Source organism: Gobio gobio (assembly GCF_949357685.1).
Source record: "Gobio gobio genome assembly, chromosome: 7".
Lineage (NCBI taxonomy): Eukaryota > Metazoa > Chordata > Actinopteri > Cypriniformes > Gobionidae > Gobio > Gobio gobio.
Genome location: NC_137103.1, coordinates 43,055,459 through 43,071,386, shown reverse-complemented (window position 1 = coordinate 43,071,386; position 15,928 = coordinate 43,055,459). Strand labels below are relative to the sequence as shown.

Sequence of the window (15,928 nt, the reverse complement as noted above, 5' to 3'; positions counted from 1 at the left end):
TTGTTGAAGATGCTTCAACCATCATACTGGTTTTGATTTAGAGTATGCCTATATTTTCTTAAATTTCCATCTGAACTTCAAGACTGACATGCATGGGCAATCTTGCACAAAAGTGGAAATACATTGTAGGTGGTTCACTATATGTAATCTGTCTTTTAATCATTATACTTAATCATTAATCATTATACTATTCCATATACAGTTTTCTCTACATATACCTTTAAAATGTTTTTGGTAACAAGAGTAGAATTCACTGTGGTTCTCGGATGCTATAGTATAGTATTCACATAAAATCAAAAGAAGAGTATGTCTACACTGTCAATGTATTTATCCCATAGACCTACTCAGGAAGTAAACATATTTAATATACAGAAAACATACAAAATACTGGGAAAAAACTGACTTTTAAACAAATGAATTCACTGATAAGTCTACACTTTGCCTTACCATTGTAATGTATGCATCTTCCCACTTCTGCTCTTGCTTCAGGATCACATCTCTAAGCTCCTGCCATAAAAATAAACATCGAAACCGATACAAGACCAAAACAATTATGTGACTTTACTTCTTTAACAAATAATATAACTTGTAATGTCTTAAAGTAGTCTCATAGCTGAACATATGAGAACTGTTCCTTCCATAGCCTATAAAAAAAATATATTCTTTGGTAGCCTATCATGTCAGTCAGCTGGATGAGAGCAAGGATTTTTTTTTTCTCCTGGGGAACCTAAACCAAGCATGTTCAACATTATTATGCTGTCTTTATCAAACACACAAAATAATCACGGGTTCACTATGGAAGTGCGCATTTGAAAGGGTTTTGAGCAATATGGTTTTGGTTTTGACTGTGACAACTTTTGCGTCACGTTATTCATCTCACGTGACACATCGTGATCATCATGGCGGCCACCTCTGTGTTCCAGAGAGTGAGAACGGGCTCGAAAATCGGAGCGCAATATGATCAGGAGGGCAATCTCATCAAGGTACCGTTGAAAACAGAACATTTAAACTCTCATGTGTAGCCATTTGCATTTGCAGGCAGTTTAATTCTTTTAAAGGTTATGAATTCAGTCAGAGAAACCAGCCACTGTATCTGTTAAATACTGTGATGTTGTGTTCTAATCGTATGTTATAGTATTACTTCTCACTTCTTAGTGAGGATACACGCATTAAAAAGAAAATAAATAATGGGTATAATATATGAGGTGTCTGCAAATGTATGTATTTGTTAAAAATAAAATAAATAAAAGCTCAATCTTTACCATTTTAGATACATTTTAAGAAACGTTTGGATATACTAAAGTTCATTTTAAAAATAAATAAACACTGCATTTTAGTTTCTTACAGTGGCAAGTAACAGAAAAAGATTAACATAAAATATTGACTTTTTATTTAAAGAGTGTGTTTTCTGTACTGACAGCTATGCACTGTGATTGACAGGTGGAGACACGTGAGGATGAGGAGCAGAGTGTCAAGCTTGCTGAGATTTTGGAGCTGTTGCTTGCAGCTGGTTATTTCAGAGCACGCATTAAGGGACTGTCGCCCTTTGACAAGGTGCATTAGACTTTACACACCTGTACCCACCGCAATGAACGTGATTTCACCAAGTACAACATGTTACTGAATCAACATCTTTGTTGATCCTAGAACAACATTCCAATCAACCAATCAGTTTGAGGAACAAGTTTACAGTTATGTCGAGTTTAACCAGGGTTAGGTGCTTCTACATCAGTGTTATTCACTTATCATTTCCCTCTGATTTTAGAGATAACTTATGGGTAGGGTAAGGTTTAGAGATAGGGATAGGGTTAGGGCAAAAGTTTTGGACAAGAATGTTGTTCCGGGATCAAGAAAATATGTTGTCTTACTTGGCAAAATCTCCAACCACATAACTGTGTCTGTGTGTGAAAAGTCTCTGCTTTTACTTTAGGTGGTAGGAGGAATGACCTGGTGCATAACTACATGCAACTTTGACATAGACGTTGATCTGCTCTTCCAAGAAAATTCCACCATCGGTCAGAAAATGTGAGTGGTAGACTAAACAACGCAGTAACATAAGAAGAATGAAGACTGACAAAAACATTTCTGCACAGACTGAACTGAATTCTGGCTAATGTGGTTGTCTGTATCTTTTCCATTTAAGTGCTCTGACAGAGAAGATTGTGTCAGTTCTGCCCAGAATGAAATGTCCTCACCGATTAGAGCCTCATCAGATCCAAGGCTTGGATTTCATCCACATCTTCCCTGTTGTTCAGGTATGTACACTTGCATAAAAATATATTATGCTCACCAAGGCTAGCTTTATTTGGTCAAAAATACAGTAAAAACAGTAGTATTGTGAAATATTATGACAATTTAAAATAACTGTTTTCTGTTAATATATTTAAAAGCAATGATTTAGTAGCAAAGCTGCATTAGTTGAGTCTTCAGTGTCACATGATCCTTCAGAAATTATTCTAATATGCTGATTTGGTGCTGCTTAATATTTTTGAAAACCGTGATACTTTTTTTTAAGGATTATTTGATGAGTGGAAAGTTCAAACTTATTTGAAATTCTTTTGTAACATTAATGTCTTTTCTGTCACTTTTGATGAATTTAATGCCTCCTCGCTGAATAACACATATTTATATCTTTCGAAAAAAGAAAAACCTTATGACCCCAAACTTGAGAAATACTTACGATGCATCATTTCTGGGGTCTATAGTGGCTGGTAAAAAAGGCGATTGAAACCCGGGAGGAGATGGGCGATTATGTCAGGTCATATTCCATCTCTCAGTTCCAGAAAACACATGCATTTCCTGAGGTGAGACAACAGGTCAACACTGAAATGTAATTAGAGTGTATTAACACTGTAATATATCAAACATTTTACAATCTGTAATCTTTGAAGTCTCAGTAAATGTGTTTATATTAGGATGAGGAGTTTGCATTAAGGAAGGAGCGAGCCATCAGCACTGTGGTGAATGTGTGCGTAAGTATCCAGTAACCTTTTATCTTTGCTTTTTCATCTCTGCTGAATTTAATATCGCCCCCATGAAAAACAGCTACAGAGCTGATGTGCCCATCAGTTCCTCCTTCTATATTTGATAATAGAAGATTGTTGTATATTGTCATGTGTGTGTGTGTGTGTGTGTGTGTGTGTGTGTGTGTGTGTGTGTGTGTGTGTGTGTGTGTGTGTTTAGGAGGTGTATGCTCCTCAGAGGCGCTATAAACGGCAGGTAGATGCTGATGAGCTGTTGGATGAAGAGTCCCGGGTTCATTCCACCCTGCTGGAGTTCGGCAGGTACTCTCTTACCCTTCCATCACAGGACCTTATTGGACTTTGCATTCTTATCATGTCCAATTGGAAATAAACTGAGAATTAAAGGGATAGTTCACCCAAAAATGAAAATTCTGTCATCATTTACTCACCCTCAAGTTGTTTCAAACCTGTATGAGTTTCTTTGTTTTGCTGAACACAAAAGAAGATATTTTGAAGAATGGTTGTAACAAAGCAGATAGAGCAACCATTGACTACCATAGTATTTTTTCCCCTACTATGGTAGTCAATGGTTGCTCTATCTGCTTGGTTACAAACATTCTTCAAAATATCTTCTTTTGTGTTCAGCAGAACAAAGAAACTCATACAGGTTTGGAACAACTTGAGGGTGAGCAAATGATGACAGAATTTTCATTTTTGGGTGACTATCCCTTTAAAGGGGACTCACCCTCATGTTGTTCCAAACCCGTAAGACCTTCGTTCCTCTTTGGAACAGAAATTAAGATATTTTTGATGAAATCCAAGAGCTCTCTGATTCTGACCCCCCATAGACTGCAACGTTATTGCCACTTTCAAGGCCTAGAAAGGTAGGAAAGACATTGTAAAAATAATTTTGTGTGCAATAAACAAACAAAAATAATGACTTTATTCAACAATTTCTTCTCTTCTGTGTCAGTCTCTGACTGTTCACGTTGTAAACACAGTGTGGCACTTCCGGGTTCTATGTCAGAACAGAGGCTCAGTATTGGCCAGCTCCATCACTATCACATGCATGCCTCATGATGCTTATATGAACAGCATTGGGAGACTCGAACAAATGGTTGAATAAAGTTATAATTTTTTTTGCGCACAAAAAGTATTCTTATCACTTCATGACATTAAGATTGAACTGCTGTAGTCACACGGACTATTAACAATGTCTTTACTAGCTTTCTGAGCTTTGAAAGTGGTGATTACGTTGCAGTCTATGTGGGGTCTAAAAGCTCTCAGATTTCATCAAAAATATCTTAATTTGTGTTCTGAAGATGAACGAAGGTCTTATGGGTTTGGAACGACATGAGGGTGAGTAACTAATGATAGAAATGTAATTTCTGGGTGAACTAACCCTTTAATGTATTGTGTAATTCCAGCGTGTGAGACTTGTTGTAGTTACTTGTGGGGATATTTAAACATTACCGTTCATAAGTTTGGGGTTTTTATGTTTTTGAAAGAATTCTCTTATGTCCACCAAGGCTCCATTTGATCAACAATACAGTGCAAATCCAGTTTTATGTTTCTCGTTCATCCTCTCATTTGTTTCCTTTACTGGCCTGTTTCCTGCGTCATTGTTTCAGCAGCGCTGGGTTTAAATCTCCATTAACGGCATCTATTTATTCACAGGTTTCTGTACTCCTCTAATGTTCTCATTCTTAATTTCCTCCCCTTTTCCTTTCCATCTGTCTCTTTTATTTCACTCATCAGTCCGTGCCTTCTCATATCACAGTATATGCAGTGAGTATGACTGAGGTTCAGTTTCTGAGAATGGGAGTGACACAGATTGACTTCTAATAGTCAGATGTAATGGCTTTGCATTAACGTCTTTACTTTTGCATCTGCCGAAGTGCTGTTCTTCACACATTGCATCTAAAAGTTTTGTTCATGTAATTTCCTGTCATGTGGTGTGTCATGCCTGTAGTCTGATGTGTTTTGAAACAGACTCTTGCCTTGAGCTGCATGCTGTGTGTAATGTGAACATGAAGCATTTAAAATGATTTATTTTCTGTTTTTCCAGGCGCTATGGATTCAGCAAACAGTCTAAAGCAGGCACAGTGAGTATCAGATGTTCTTTTCATTTTTCTGCCACATCACATAAAAAATTCAGTCAGAGAAGGTTATAATTAAGCAGCTGACTCATTTGTCCACGGGTTAAATGGATAAATTATTAAAGGGATAGTTCACCCAAAAAATGAAAATTCTGTCATCATTTAGTCACCCTCAAGTTGTTCCAAACCTGTATGAGTTTCTTTGTTCTGCTGAACACAAAATAAGATATTTTGAAGAATGTTTGTAACCAAGCAGATAGAGCAACCATTGACTACCATAGTTGGGGAAAAAATACTATGGTAGTCAATGGTTGCTCTATCTGCTTGGTCACAAACATTCTTCAAAATATCTTCTTTTGTGTTCAGCAGAACAAAGAAACTCATACAGGTTTGGAACAACTTGAGGGTGAGCAAATGATGACAGAATTTTCATTTTTGGGTGAACTATCCCTTTAAATTCCTTTGAAGTAATGGAAATTTCTATGGTGGATTTTTTTCCCCTTCTAATTAAGCTTTGCAGTTTCCCAGAATTGGCAAGATGTTCTTTGTGAGTGCAATTTCTATAAATGGATTTTTAAAAATATTGGTATTACTACAATGAGATCTCACTTGTTAATATTAATTAATGCATTCGTTAACATAAACTTACTATGAGCAATATATTTTTACAGCATTTATTACTACAGTGTGTGCATAATTATAATGCAAGTTGATATTCTGATCATATTTTTTTTCCAAGCACATTTTGCCAATTCCGAACCACATCAGTCTTAACAACTACTATTCATTTTGTATTTAATCATTTAAATGTGATATACAATTGTCAAGGAAGGCTGGAAGTGAAAAATGCCTTATATTTAGGTGTGCATAATTATCAAGCAGGTTTTCTTTTACAGGTAAAATTGGCCAAAATAGAGATTAAACTCGCACTGAAAAATCTAAAATTATTGCTCATGAGGATGCAATTCTAGAAATTACAAAATTAAGGCGTGAGCTGTGAGTAAGACAGCCATTTCAGGGTATGATATTGACTTAAAATCAATTCCCAAAATGTACTGCCAGATTCTGGAAGTTAAATTCTTCAAACAGTGGTACGAGAGGATGTTGTGCTGGTCCTTCAAGAGTCTTGTTGTCTGGTTTGGAATCGGTAAAATGTGCTTGGAAAAAAAAAAGATCAGAATATCAACTTGCATAATAATTATGCACACACTGTAGTAATATACTGACCAAGAGGTAAATGTTGTCATTAAACAACATCCATAATGCATGCACAATGCACTATTGGATTGATGTGTAGTGTTTATTGTATTTCAATCATCCAAACCCACTGAATTTCATTTAAACTGACATCAAATGTTTTCAGCAATAAAATGTTCTACAAGCAATAAAATTGGCAGAAAATGTCTGTTGACTTTGAAGATTTTTGTATGCACTGACCCCAGAATCACCCCTGTGGTGTCCATCTGGGTATAATAGACCACAGATTGAGAGGCGGGCTTGGCACTGATCTTTGTTCATTTTGGTTTGTTGTTAGTTTGATCATGTGATGATTTTTCTAGCAGGCAGTGGAGCAGAAGCAGGTGTTGGCTCAGGGCACGCAGGGTGTGCCGCCTGGAATGGCCCAAGTTTCTGAAGAAGAAGACCTGCAGGCTGCAGAGGAGGTCAGTTAGGATCATATTAACCTTCAATCATATCTCACTTGTTCCTAATCACCCACTCTTCATCTGACCAACATTAATTTTACATCAACCAATCAGAAGCTCTGTCTCTTTTACAGCTCAGAATCAAGGCCCTGATGACTGGAATGGCTGCCATGGCAACCGAGGAGGTAAACTTCTAAACGCATAGCATACTAAAGAGTTTAAAGTGGTAGTTCACTCAAAAGGGACTTTCTTTATCTGTGGAATATAAAATAATATTTTTTGTCCATACAATGGAAGTCCCAACGATCCAAAAATCTTCTTTTTTCTTCACAAATTGGTAAAGGAAGCCATAGAACAATATGGGGTAAATGTTTTAAATGTTACCTTTTAAAGGTATAGTTTGCCCAAAAATGATAATTAAAAATGTAAATGGACAAAATAAACCCTCTTGTGCTCTTCGTGTGGAGGTCAAAATTAACCAAAATGTTTTTCAATGAAATAAATGTACTATATTTTAGTTTGAAAATGTTTTTATTTAATATTTTGTATTTTTAGAGGATTTTATAGTACTAAATTATATTTATGCAGTAGATATAATCCATTTATTCACTTTTTGAGCATGAAATTTCCAACTTAAACTGTCATAAATCTTGAATGCTTTAGAGCACAGACTTTATTTTGGTCTCTTTTCAAAGACGACACATGGCAGATTATTACTGAAGTGAAAAAAGATTTTAAAAATTTAACTTATAAAAAAGTATAACATTTTGAGGTTATTTTTATGAAAAATGAACACAAATACTATTCTGTCAGAACCACTATCGTCAAAGATGTTAGACAATTAGCATATAGTCTGGATTGGTGGTATGGTTCTGTTCTGGGCAGGAACAGGAACAGGGAGAGCAGCGATAAACCCCCCTTAGGGTAAACAGAACAGAACCAACAATGTATTGCAGATAGCATTAATGTCAATATTAAAATGTACAACCTAATTTGGGAATTTAGTGTGATTTAAGGGGAATCAGAATGCCAAATCCTGACTGACGAGAGGAGGGATGGAGGAGGGTAATTAGCTCTGGAGAAATGCGATAGCAGCTGATAATACTGAAGGAGCTTATATATGCATGCTGTGATAGGCATCGTATTCCTATAGGTAGACGTGATCAGCTGACAGTCAGCTGCTGCGAGCTTGACTAACATGACCTGCTAGAACTAACGCTACGCTTGATTTTTTTAATTTTTATATGAAATATATATTTTCCAAAACGCGTATTACTCTAAAACTGTGTGAAAATCAGAGCCATAAATCTAAACAAGTTGTGTTCCAAATTTGAGCTTGATGTCTCAAAAAATGAGCTCTCAGTAAGATTTTGTTTAGGCGCAATACCAAAATCCGCTTCCCTCTCGTTTCCAGTGTGGTCATTTTTGAGTACAATTGTGACTCTTTTTTTGAGGACCATTTAACCTTTTCAAATCATGTCCATTTTTTTTTTTCACATAGCAATTGCCAAAACCTTTACCAAATTTTTGTTTTAATTATAAAGAGGATTAGCAATTAAAAATCGATTCTTTACTTATAACGTGTGTTCTGCAGATGCCTTCTTACCAAGAAAATATATAATGGTCAACAGTCTCTATTTTACACCCTATTTCTGTGTGTGTTTTGTAGGGGAAGTTGTCAGCCAGCACAGTTGGGCAGATTGTTGGGCTGCAGTCTGAGGAGATTAAGCAAATTGTCACCGAGTATGCTGAAAAGGTGAGTATAGTGAAATCTACACTGAACCCCTAAAAAATAGTGAGTTACTTTTTAAACTTATAACAACCATGGCTTGATGCTGGAAAAGGCTACATGACCTTTGCACAGATTTTCGCTCTGGATTGCAATCTGGAGGAGTCAGCGTAAGTTTGCAAAAGTCATAGCCATGGTGCATCTCAATCAGCTCCCTAGCTCTCCCTATGGTGTGAATCATCATGTGATTCTGACCTCACGCGATTGTAAAGTGTCCATCAAATGCGCACTTCAGAATCTACTTCAGAATGCCTACTAGTAAATGCCTTTTAATGTATGCCAGGCTTTAATGTACATACGTGTGATTGAACAGGCAGAGCGTTCTGTGGAGGATCGGCCAGAGAGATTTGGGCCTGTGCAACAACACCGGCGTCAGCTGGTGTCACTCAACAAACAGATCACTCAAAAAACAAAAGAGCTGGAAGAGGTAATGGACATACCTCACATTGCTGATGTGACAGTTATTGTTTCTTCTTTTTGTTTGTTTCTTCATTATTTCTTGGTTTATTTCAGCTGCAATCCAAACAGCAGGAGGCCAGAGCGGCATGTGATGATGCTAAAATCAAACTATCCGAGGTAAGACAGGTAGACCGATGTTATCTGTCAGTATACAGGTTTACTTGGACAATTAAAATGGACTATTCTTATTTTTTTATGGAATAGTGCAGTATTTATTATAAATGATTTATCCGTGCACATCATTGTTTTTGTTTTTTTTATTCATATGCCCTCGTAATCTTTAATCAAAATAACTTTGAACAACATGTCTTCTCTTCTCTGATGATGTGTTTACTGGTGCGAGGGCGGGACAACCTGTCACTCACATGAGATCACAGCAATAGCAAACCACAATGTTCCAATGATCTGATGGACAAAATTAAGTCCCGCCCTTCATTTTTTCGTGTTTGAGAAGCGGTTTCACTCTGATATACATTACAATAGGGAAGAAAATACTATCACAACTTCCATTTCATGCTGACTTTGATGCATGTGTTTTTTTAGGCCACAGTACACACTGAAAAGCTAGAGAGAGAGCTGAGCTCACTGGAGGATGTGGAGTCTCAGGCGGATTTAGGGTAAGTAAACAGAAACAGGGCACCTGTAATTCTCTAAACCTACGCCGTGTGTCTGTTTTTAGTCCGCTGAAAATGTCAGTGCTCTTCTGGTAAAGCCTTGCTGCGTGCGCTTGGGCACTTGTGTAAAATGTTGACACAATGTAATGTACTTTCTCTGGCATTAGTTTTGGAGGAAGAGATATGCTTGTTGCTGTCGTTTGTTATCATTGTACAAGCAGAATGTTATGGTTGGTCGATGTGGTATTTGTTTCGCCCTTCCTCCACTGTGATTGAACGGATGGGTAAAAAGTGACTGATGACTGATGCTGGCATTTGCCCCAAAACAATGGGGCCCTGTTTACACCTGGTATTAAGATGCGTTTTGGTCGATCAGATCACAAGTGGACAACACTAAATACAGGTGTAAAAGGGGTCTAAAACGCTTTGAGCTTGTCCACCTTCAATCACTTTCAGAGGTAGTCAAAAACGCAAATGCGTTCGAACACAAAAGACTGCCTACTGACCTAATGTGTAAACATTATGGGAAGCGCATTAGCCAGACGGGATTTACACTTTGTGCTTGGTACGTTTTTCATCTTTAAACCAAACTTCGGTCTCCAGCAGACAATGTTCTCTCCCCATTCCTGATTTCTAACATGCACTGACAGTGTTCTGTGTTCGTCTTGCGGCTGTCAGAGCAGAAACGAAAGCAGCTGCCCTCTGTATGTTTTTCCGTCGTCTCTGGGCCCATTCATATGTAAATTGCACAAGCTTATTTTGTCCATTAGATACTTTTTTTTTTTTAAAACATCCATTTACCCGCCCATTGATCCTCCCATCAAAGAAATCAGGACAGAAGTGGTTGAAAATGGACAATGATTAAAACGGATTTAGAGATGGATTAAAACACCAGGGGCCTGTACCATGATGGTAGTTTAACAAACTCAGGGTTACAGGATTAGTTGACAAAACTAAACCAATCTATTCAGGCTTTGTTGGTCCCATGATGCTGATCATCAGCTTTCTCTGTCAACTCAGGCTTTGATCCTGAGTTTAGGAGTTTAGCTGTGACATCAGTAGTGAACAGCCAATCACATGCTGTGGATCAGTCAAACTGAGATTAATTTCTCTCTTCTGCAGAATATTACATGATTGAAAAATATTAAGAATTTAAACAAATAGACAGGAAGAAAAGAGCTGTCTATGAAAGAGGATAACTTAAAGAAATATATTATACGTCAATGCAAGTAAAAGTTATGAAATTAGTTTAGTTGATATATAGAGAGAATTGAACATTTAAGATCACATGTAGTCATTTTTATAGCTTTATTTATTGATTTTAAACCTTATTTGTATGACCTTTATATAGGCTATTAATATTAATTTTAACTAAGTGCCTATTAATGATTGATTAACTAAAATATATAAGGGTATAATTACATAAATGATATCTAAATCATTCAAAAGTATTATTATTATAAATAAGCATTGTTAAAAGCCAGACGCGTTAGTCTTTAAAAACCATTTGCTATAGTGACCTTTAATTTGGATAGAAACAGAGGGAGTGACTTTATTGCATCAGAGGCGTGTCACTTTGCTCACAGCTGATTGGTCCAATTTCAGTTTGAGATGTCTTATCCAGAACATAACCTGCCCTGGAGCAGGTTAGCCGTGGAGAGTAAGTTACTATGGAGATGAACACGGCTAAAAGCCAAACCACTTTAATGGTCCCTAAAACCCAGGATTGGCACAAACTAAGCTTAAACATATCTGGCTAGCCAGCTAAACCGGCTTCATGGTATAGGCCCCAGGTGTCTCCCTCGTCTACTTGTGATCTGGGGCCTATACCATGAAGCCGGTTTAGCTGGCTAGCCAGATATGTTTAAGCTTAGTTTGTGCCAATCCTGGGTTTAAGGTACCATTAAAGTGGTTTGGCTTTTAGCTGTGTTCATCTCCATAGTAACTTACGCTCCACAGCTAACCTGCTCCAGGGCAGGTTATGTTCTGGATAAGAGATCTCAAACTGAAATTGGACCAATCAGCTGTGAGCAAAGTGACACATATCTGATGCAATAAAGTCACTCCCCCTTTTTCTTCTCCAAATTAAAGGTCACTACATAGCTAATGGCTATTAAAGACTTAAGCCTCTGGCTTTTAACAATGCTTAATTATAATAATAATAATTTTGAATTATTAAAAAATAATTTATGTAATTATTATACCCGTAATCATTTACACATATATAATTTTAGTAAATCAATCATTAATATGCATTTTGTTAATATTAAAATAAATTGCCTATATAAAGTTCATACAAATAAGCTTTAAGTTCAATAACTAAATCTATAAAAAATTACATGTGAGCATAAATGTTCAATTTTCTCTATATATCAACTAAACTAACTTCATAACTTTTACTTGCATTGACGTATAAGATTTTTCTTAAAGTGTAATTTTTCACTTTTCTTCTGTGTAAATTTGTTTAAATTCTTAATATTTTTCAATCATGTATATTCTGCAGAAGAGTGAAGTGAATCACACTGCTTCTCTTGTGAGAAGTGAATCTCAGTTTGACTGATCCACAGCGTGTGATTGGCTGTTCACTGCTGATGTCACAGCTAAACTCCTAAACTCAGGATCTAAGCCTGAGTTGACAGAGAAAGTTGATAATCAGCATCATGGGACCAACAAAGCCTGAATAGATTGGTTTGGTTTTGTCAACTCAAAACTAATCCTGTAACCCTGAGTTTGTTAAACTAACTACCATCATGGTACAGGCCCCTGATCTACCAAAACAAATCCTAGGTGGATAAATATGCTTATTGGTTATGTATTGTGTTTGTTTTTCTTTTAGGTTGCTGGAGAAACTTCGTGCTTTGGTGGCTATGAATGAAAACCTGAAACATCAAGAGCAAACGTTCCGCTCACATTGCCGCGTACGTTACTATAACAACCATGTCGTAACCATGTCAACAAACATTAACTTCTTTTGGTTTGTTCTGTTTTACTGAGTAATGTTGAAGACATGAGTATCATTAACAGTTATGTGTCGGTAGGAGGAAATGACCCGTCTGCAGCAGAATATTGAAGAGTTGAAGCTGGAATCTGGAGATGAAGGAGATGATAAGAAGGTGCCGGTGACAATCTCAAATATAATCATACATAGCACACAAATATTCGATAATATTAAAAACTCTGTTTAATTATATGTAGCTTCTTTTTTTTTATCAATTGCTTCGCTTTGTCCACCATCTTAAATAATATTTTTTATCTTGCCTCTTTTAATGTTTTGGGGGATTGTTGCCTTAGTATTTGACCAAAAGAAGGTATCTTCTTCTTCTTAAGCCCCGTTTCCACCGAAATTACCGGAACAATTTGTCCCAGGAACTCTTTTTCCCTCAGACCTGCTGCTGTCTGCGTTTCCATAGCAGTCTAAAGTACAGTGAAGATTAGTCCGGTGACGTAGGACTGCGTGCGACTTTTCAGAGCCCACTGGATTTCGTCCTCCGCAAATATACTTAATAAAGCCTGAACCTCGTCGTCGACTTTTAGGGTGAAATAAAATGCTGCGTGAACTCAACCAATCAGCATGTTCAGTGCCTAAGTCCCACCCCCGAAAATTCCTGAACTTTGAAAAAGTACTACCTCGCAAGGGCCATTTTGAGGGGGAAATCTTTACCCGGAACTTTATTTAGACCCCGGTTCCTGCGGTCGGAACACACCGAGTACCACCCCAAAGTCCCTAGTTCCTGCGGTGGAAACGCAGCTTTATTGAGTTTAATGACAGATTGAATGCCATTCGGCACATTATGGTGAATAAAAAATAATAAAAAAATAAAATCCTCAAACCCTGGCACACAGTCCTGAAGTCTTTATAAATTCCAGAACATGAAGAAGGTATCTTAGAAGGCAGCCTACCTTTTTGAAACAATTCTGGGTGACTTTGGATCCTCCAAAGTTTGGAACAGAACCGGTCTCTGTGTCAGTCTAGTTTCGTTTCTCAGGCTCATCCTCTGCATGTGTGTTTGTAGGAGATGAATATGTTGATTGATCAGCAGTACACTACAGACCGAGAAAAACTACAGAAGATTCGTCTGCTCATGGTAGGTCAAGTTGTACTGATGGTTTTACTCAGAAAATTGCATGAGATTCTTCACACTCAAGTGTTTTTCTCTACTGCCCCCTGCAGGCTAAGAGGAATCGCGAGATCGCCATCCTGCAGCGAAAGATTGACGAGGTTCCCAATAGAGCCGAACTGACCCAGTATCAGAAACGCTTCATTGAGCTCTACAGCCAAGGTGTGTGTTGGTATTTTAAAGTCAGCATGACAATAAAAATTCTAGTTTTCTAAATGCATGTTTTTCCCTCACTTATCAATTTCACTTGGATGTACAGTATTGTCACAATACAAAAGAAAATATCTCTCGATTTCCATTACATTGCAACTTTAAGATGTTGGTTATATAATAGATAGATCTGATTGGATGGGCCAGTCAAACTTGTCGTAAAATAGCATACGACTTTATTAAACCCTCTTTGCTCTTTGGTATTTTTCAGTTTCTGCAACACACAAAGAAACAAAACAGTTCTTCACGCTCTACAACACCCTGGATGACAAGAAGGTTTACCTGGAGAAGGAGGTATCAGCTTTGTTTTGCTGTGCTATTGGGAAGGAATTTTCTTGTATGAATGGAATCAGACTCCATAATCAAGAGTGTAGTGTTTAAAAGGATGTGCAATGGAAATGAGGCACTGTCTTTTCTTTCACAGGTTAATCTGCTGAACTCCATACATGATCATTTCCAGCAGTGAGTATCAAATAAAGCTCTTGGATCCATGCAGGAATTTCGCAATATTACAGCAAGAGCATTTAAAATGAATTTCGACACGTCTTTTCGGAAGGCACAGGTAAATGTGGGTAAAGCGTGTGTGTATGTTTTTAGGGCCATGGCTTCATCAGGAAGTAAAGAACAGTTTCTCAGACAGATGGAGCAAATTGTGGAAGGAATCAAACAGAGCCGCATAAAGGTACAAAACCAGACTTCTACATCATATAATAGAGGAAATCTGCTACTGTTTCTGATTTATTTCCATCTTGCAAATGAATTGGTTTAATGCCACTCTATTTGTGGTTTTCTAACGTGTATTTTTGCACTTGAAGATGGAAAAGAAAAGACAGGAGAATAAGATGCGCAGAGATCAGCTGAATGATGAATACCTGGAGCTGTTGGATAAACAGAGACTCTACTTTAAAACAGTCAAAGACTTTAAAGAGGTAAACACTCACACAAAAAAATTCCTCCCTCTTCCTTTGCACAGGGTGTATAGACATTCTATTGATATTCTGGATTGAGGAAACTGTCTGTTGTCTGTTTCAGGAGTGCCGCAAGAATGAGATGCTGTTGTCTAAACTGAGGGCAAAGGGAGCATCATAACAGCTGGACATGAGCACACACACCCCTTCAATACACAACCTAGCACTTCAAAACACCCACACATTCCCTGATGTTTGTTTCATTGAACCGCAGTCTCGTGCTGATATGACATCTGCTTTTAGACTGAAACACTCTGTTCAGAATGTGTTAGCCTGGATTATTCTAGGCATGTTACTGATAAACTGGAAATGTTTTGTGCCTTGATGCCTTTTTCTTTAAACCCATAATGTATATAACACAAATTATATTACTAATCACCTTTCTTTTTGTATTATGTTGATAAAAATCTGCTGCCATAAGACCAAAACACATTAAATGAGAATTAACTACTTGCTGAGACTTGCAGTTCTTGTACACGTTTTAAAGAACATAATTGAATTGTCAGTTGCCTCCGACTAAATGATAGCAGCTACTATGTCTGGGGGAAATGGGCAATATATAGAACATTTACAACATATTTAACAAATTACTGAACATAAAATCAACCCAACTCTTCAATTTCGTGATATTAATGTACTGGTTTTATTTGACCAGTAATTTTTATTAAAGGATATGCTACTTTCCAGCTTTGTACATTGTTCATGGCCAAGATGCATTTAAATTAAGGGGGAAAAAAACATTAAAATGTCAATAGCTTTGATAAATGTAATAAATTTGTTGTCTGTCAAATCATCTGCATCACAAAAAATAAAGATATTTGTGGCATTTAGTTTCTCAATCGATTTGACACATTTCTCCAAACTCAGGTCACTGTTCTCAAAAGTTAACAGTAATCTGAACACTGATTGTTCTAAACAGGTTGTAACATTTCAAACAAATCACATGCACAATTTTCTCAAAACACGGTGCACAAAATTCTCAAATGTTTTCACAGTAGTTCATACAGCCAACCAAAGCTTTAATATATCAGGAAAAACCAATTGCAGCTCTTTTTATTGGTTTTA

The 15,928-nt window shown here is 37.0% G+C and overlaps 1 protein-coding gene across 7 annotated transcripts; it reads left to right on the top strand.

Annotated features, from left to right (window-relative positions):
- The first annotated feature begins 691 nt into the window (after positions 1-691).
- Positions 692-15,315, top strand: ccdc93 (CCC complex scaffolding subunit CCDC93). 7 transcript variants are annotated; one of them, XM_079822179.1, is made up of 24 exons: positions 878-983; positions 1,441-1,554; positions 1,931-2,025; positions 2,144-2,255; positions 2,706-2,804; positions 2,916-2,972; positions 3,184-3,284; positions 4,722-4,751; positions 5,032-5,068; positions 6,625-6,723; positions 6,840-6,890; positions 8,375-8,461; positions 8,808-8,921; positions 9,008-9,070; positions 9,497-9,570; positions 12,404-12,485; positions 12,606-12,680; positions 13,581-13,652; positions 13,739-13,847; positions 14,107-14,189; positions 14,320-14,357; positions 14,493-14,577; positions 14,711-14,824; positions 14,928-15,315. In XM_079822179.1, the coding sequence occupies exons 1-24, from the start codon at positions 900-902 to the stop codon at positions 14,982-14,984; spliced, it is 1,932 nt and encodes a 643-aa protein (XP_079678305.1). In that variant the 5' UTR covers positions 878-899; the 3' UTR covers positions 14,985-15,315. The 7 variants fall into 7 exon arrangements, with proteins under 7 accessions (XP_079678306.1, XP_079678307.1, XP_079678305.1 ...); XM_079822178.1 differs by having other exon boundaries at positions 6,622-6,723; XM_079822182.1 differs by having other exon boundaries at positions 883-983; positions 1,913-2,025; positions 6,622-6,723.
- The last annotated feature ends 613 nt before the right edge of the window (positions 15,316-15,928 follow it).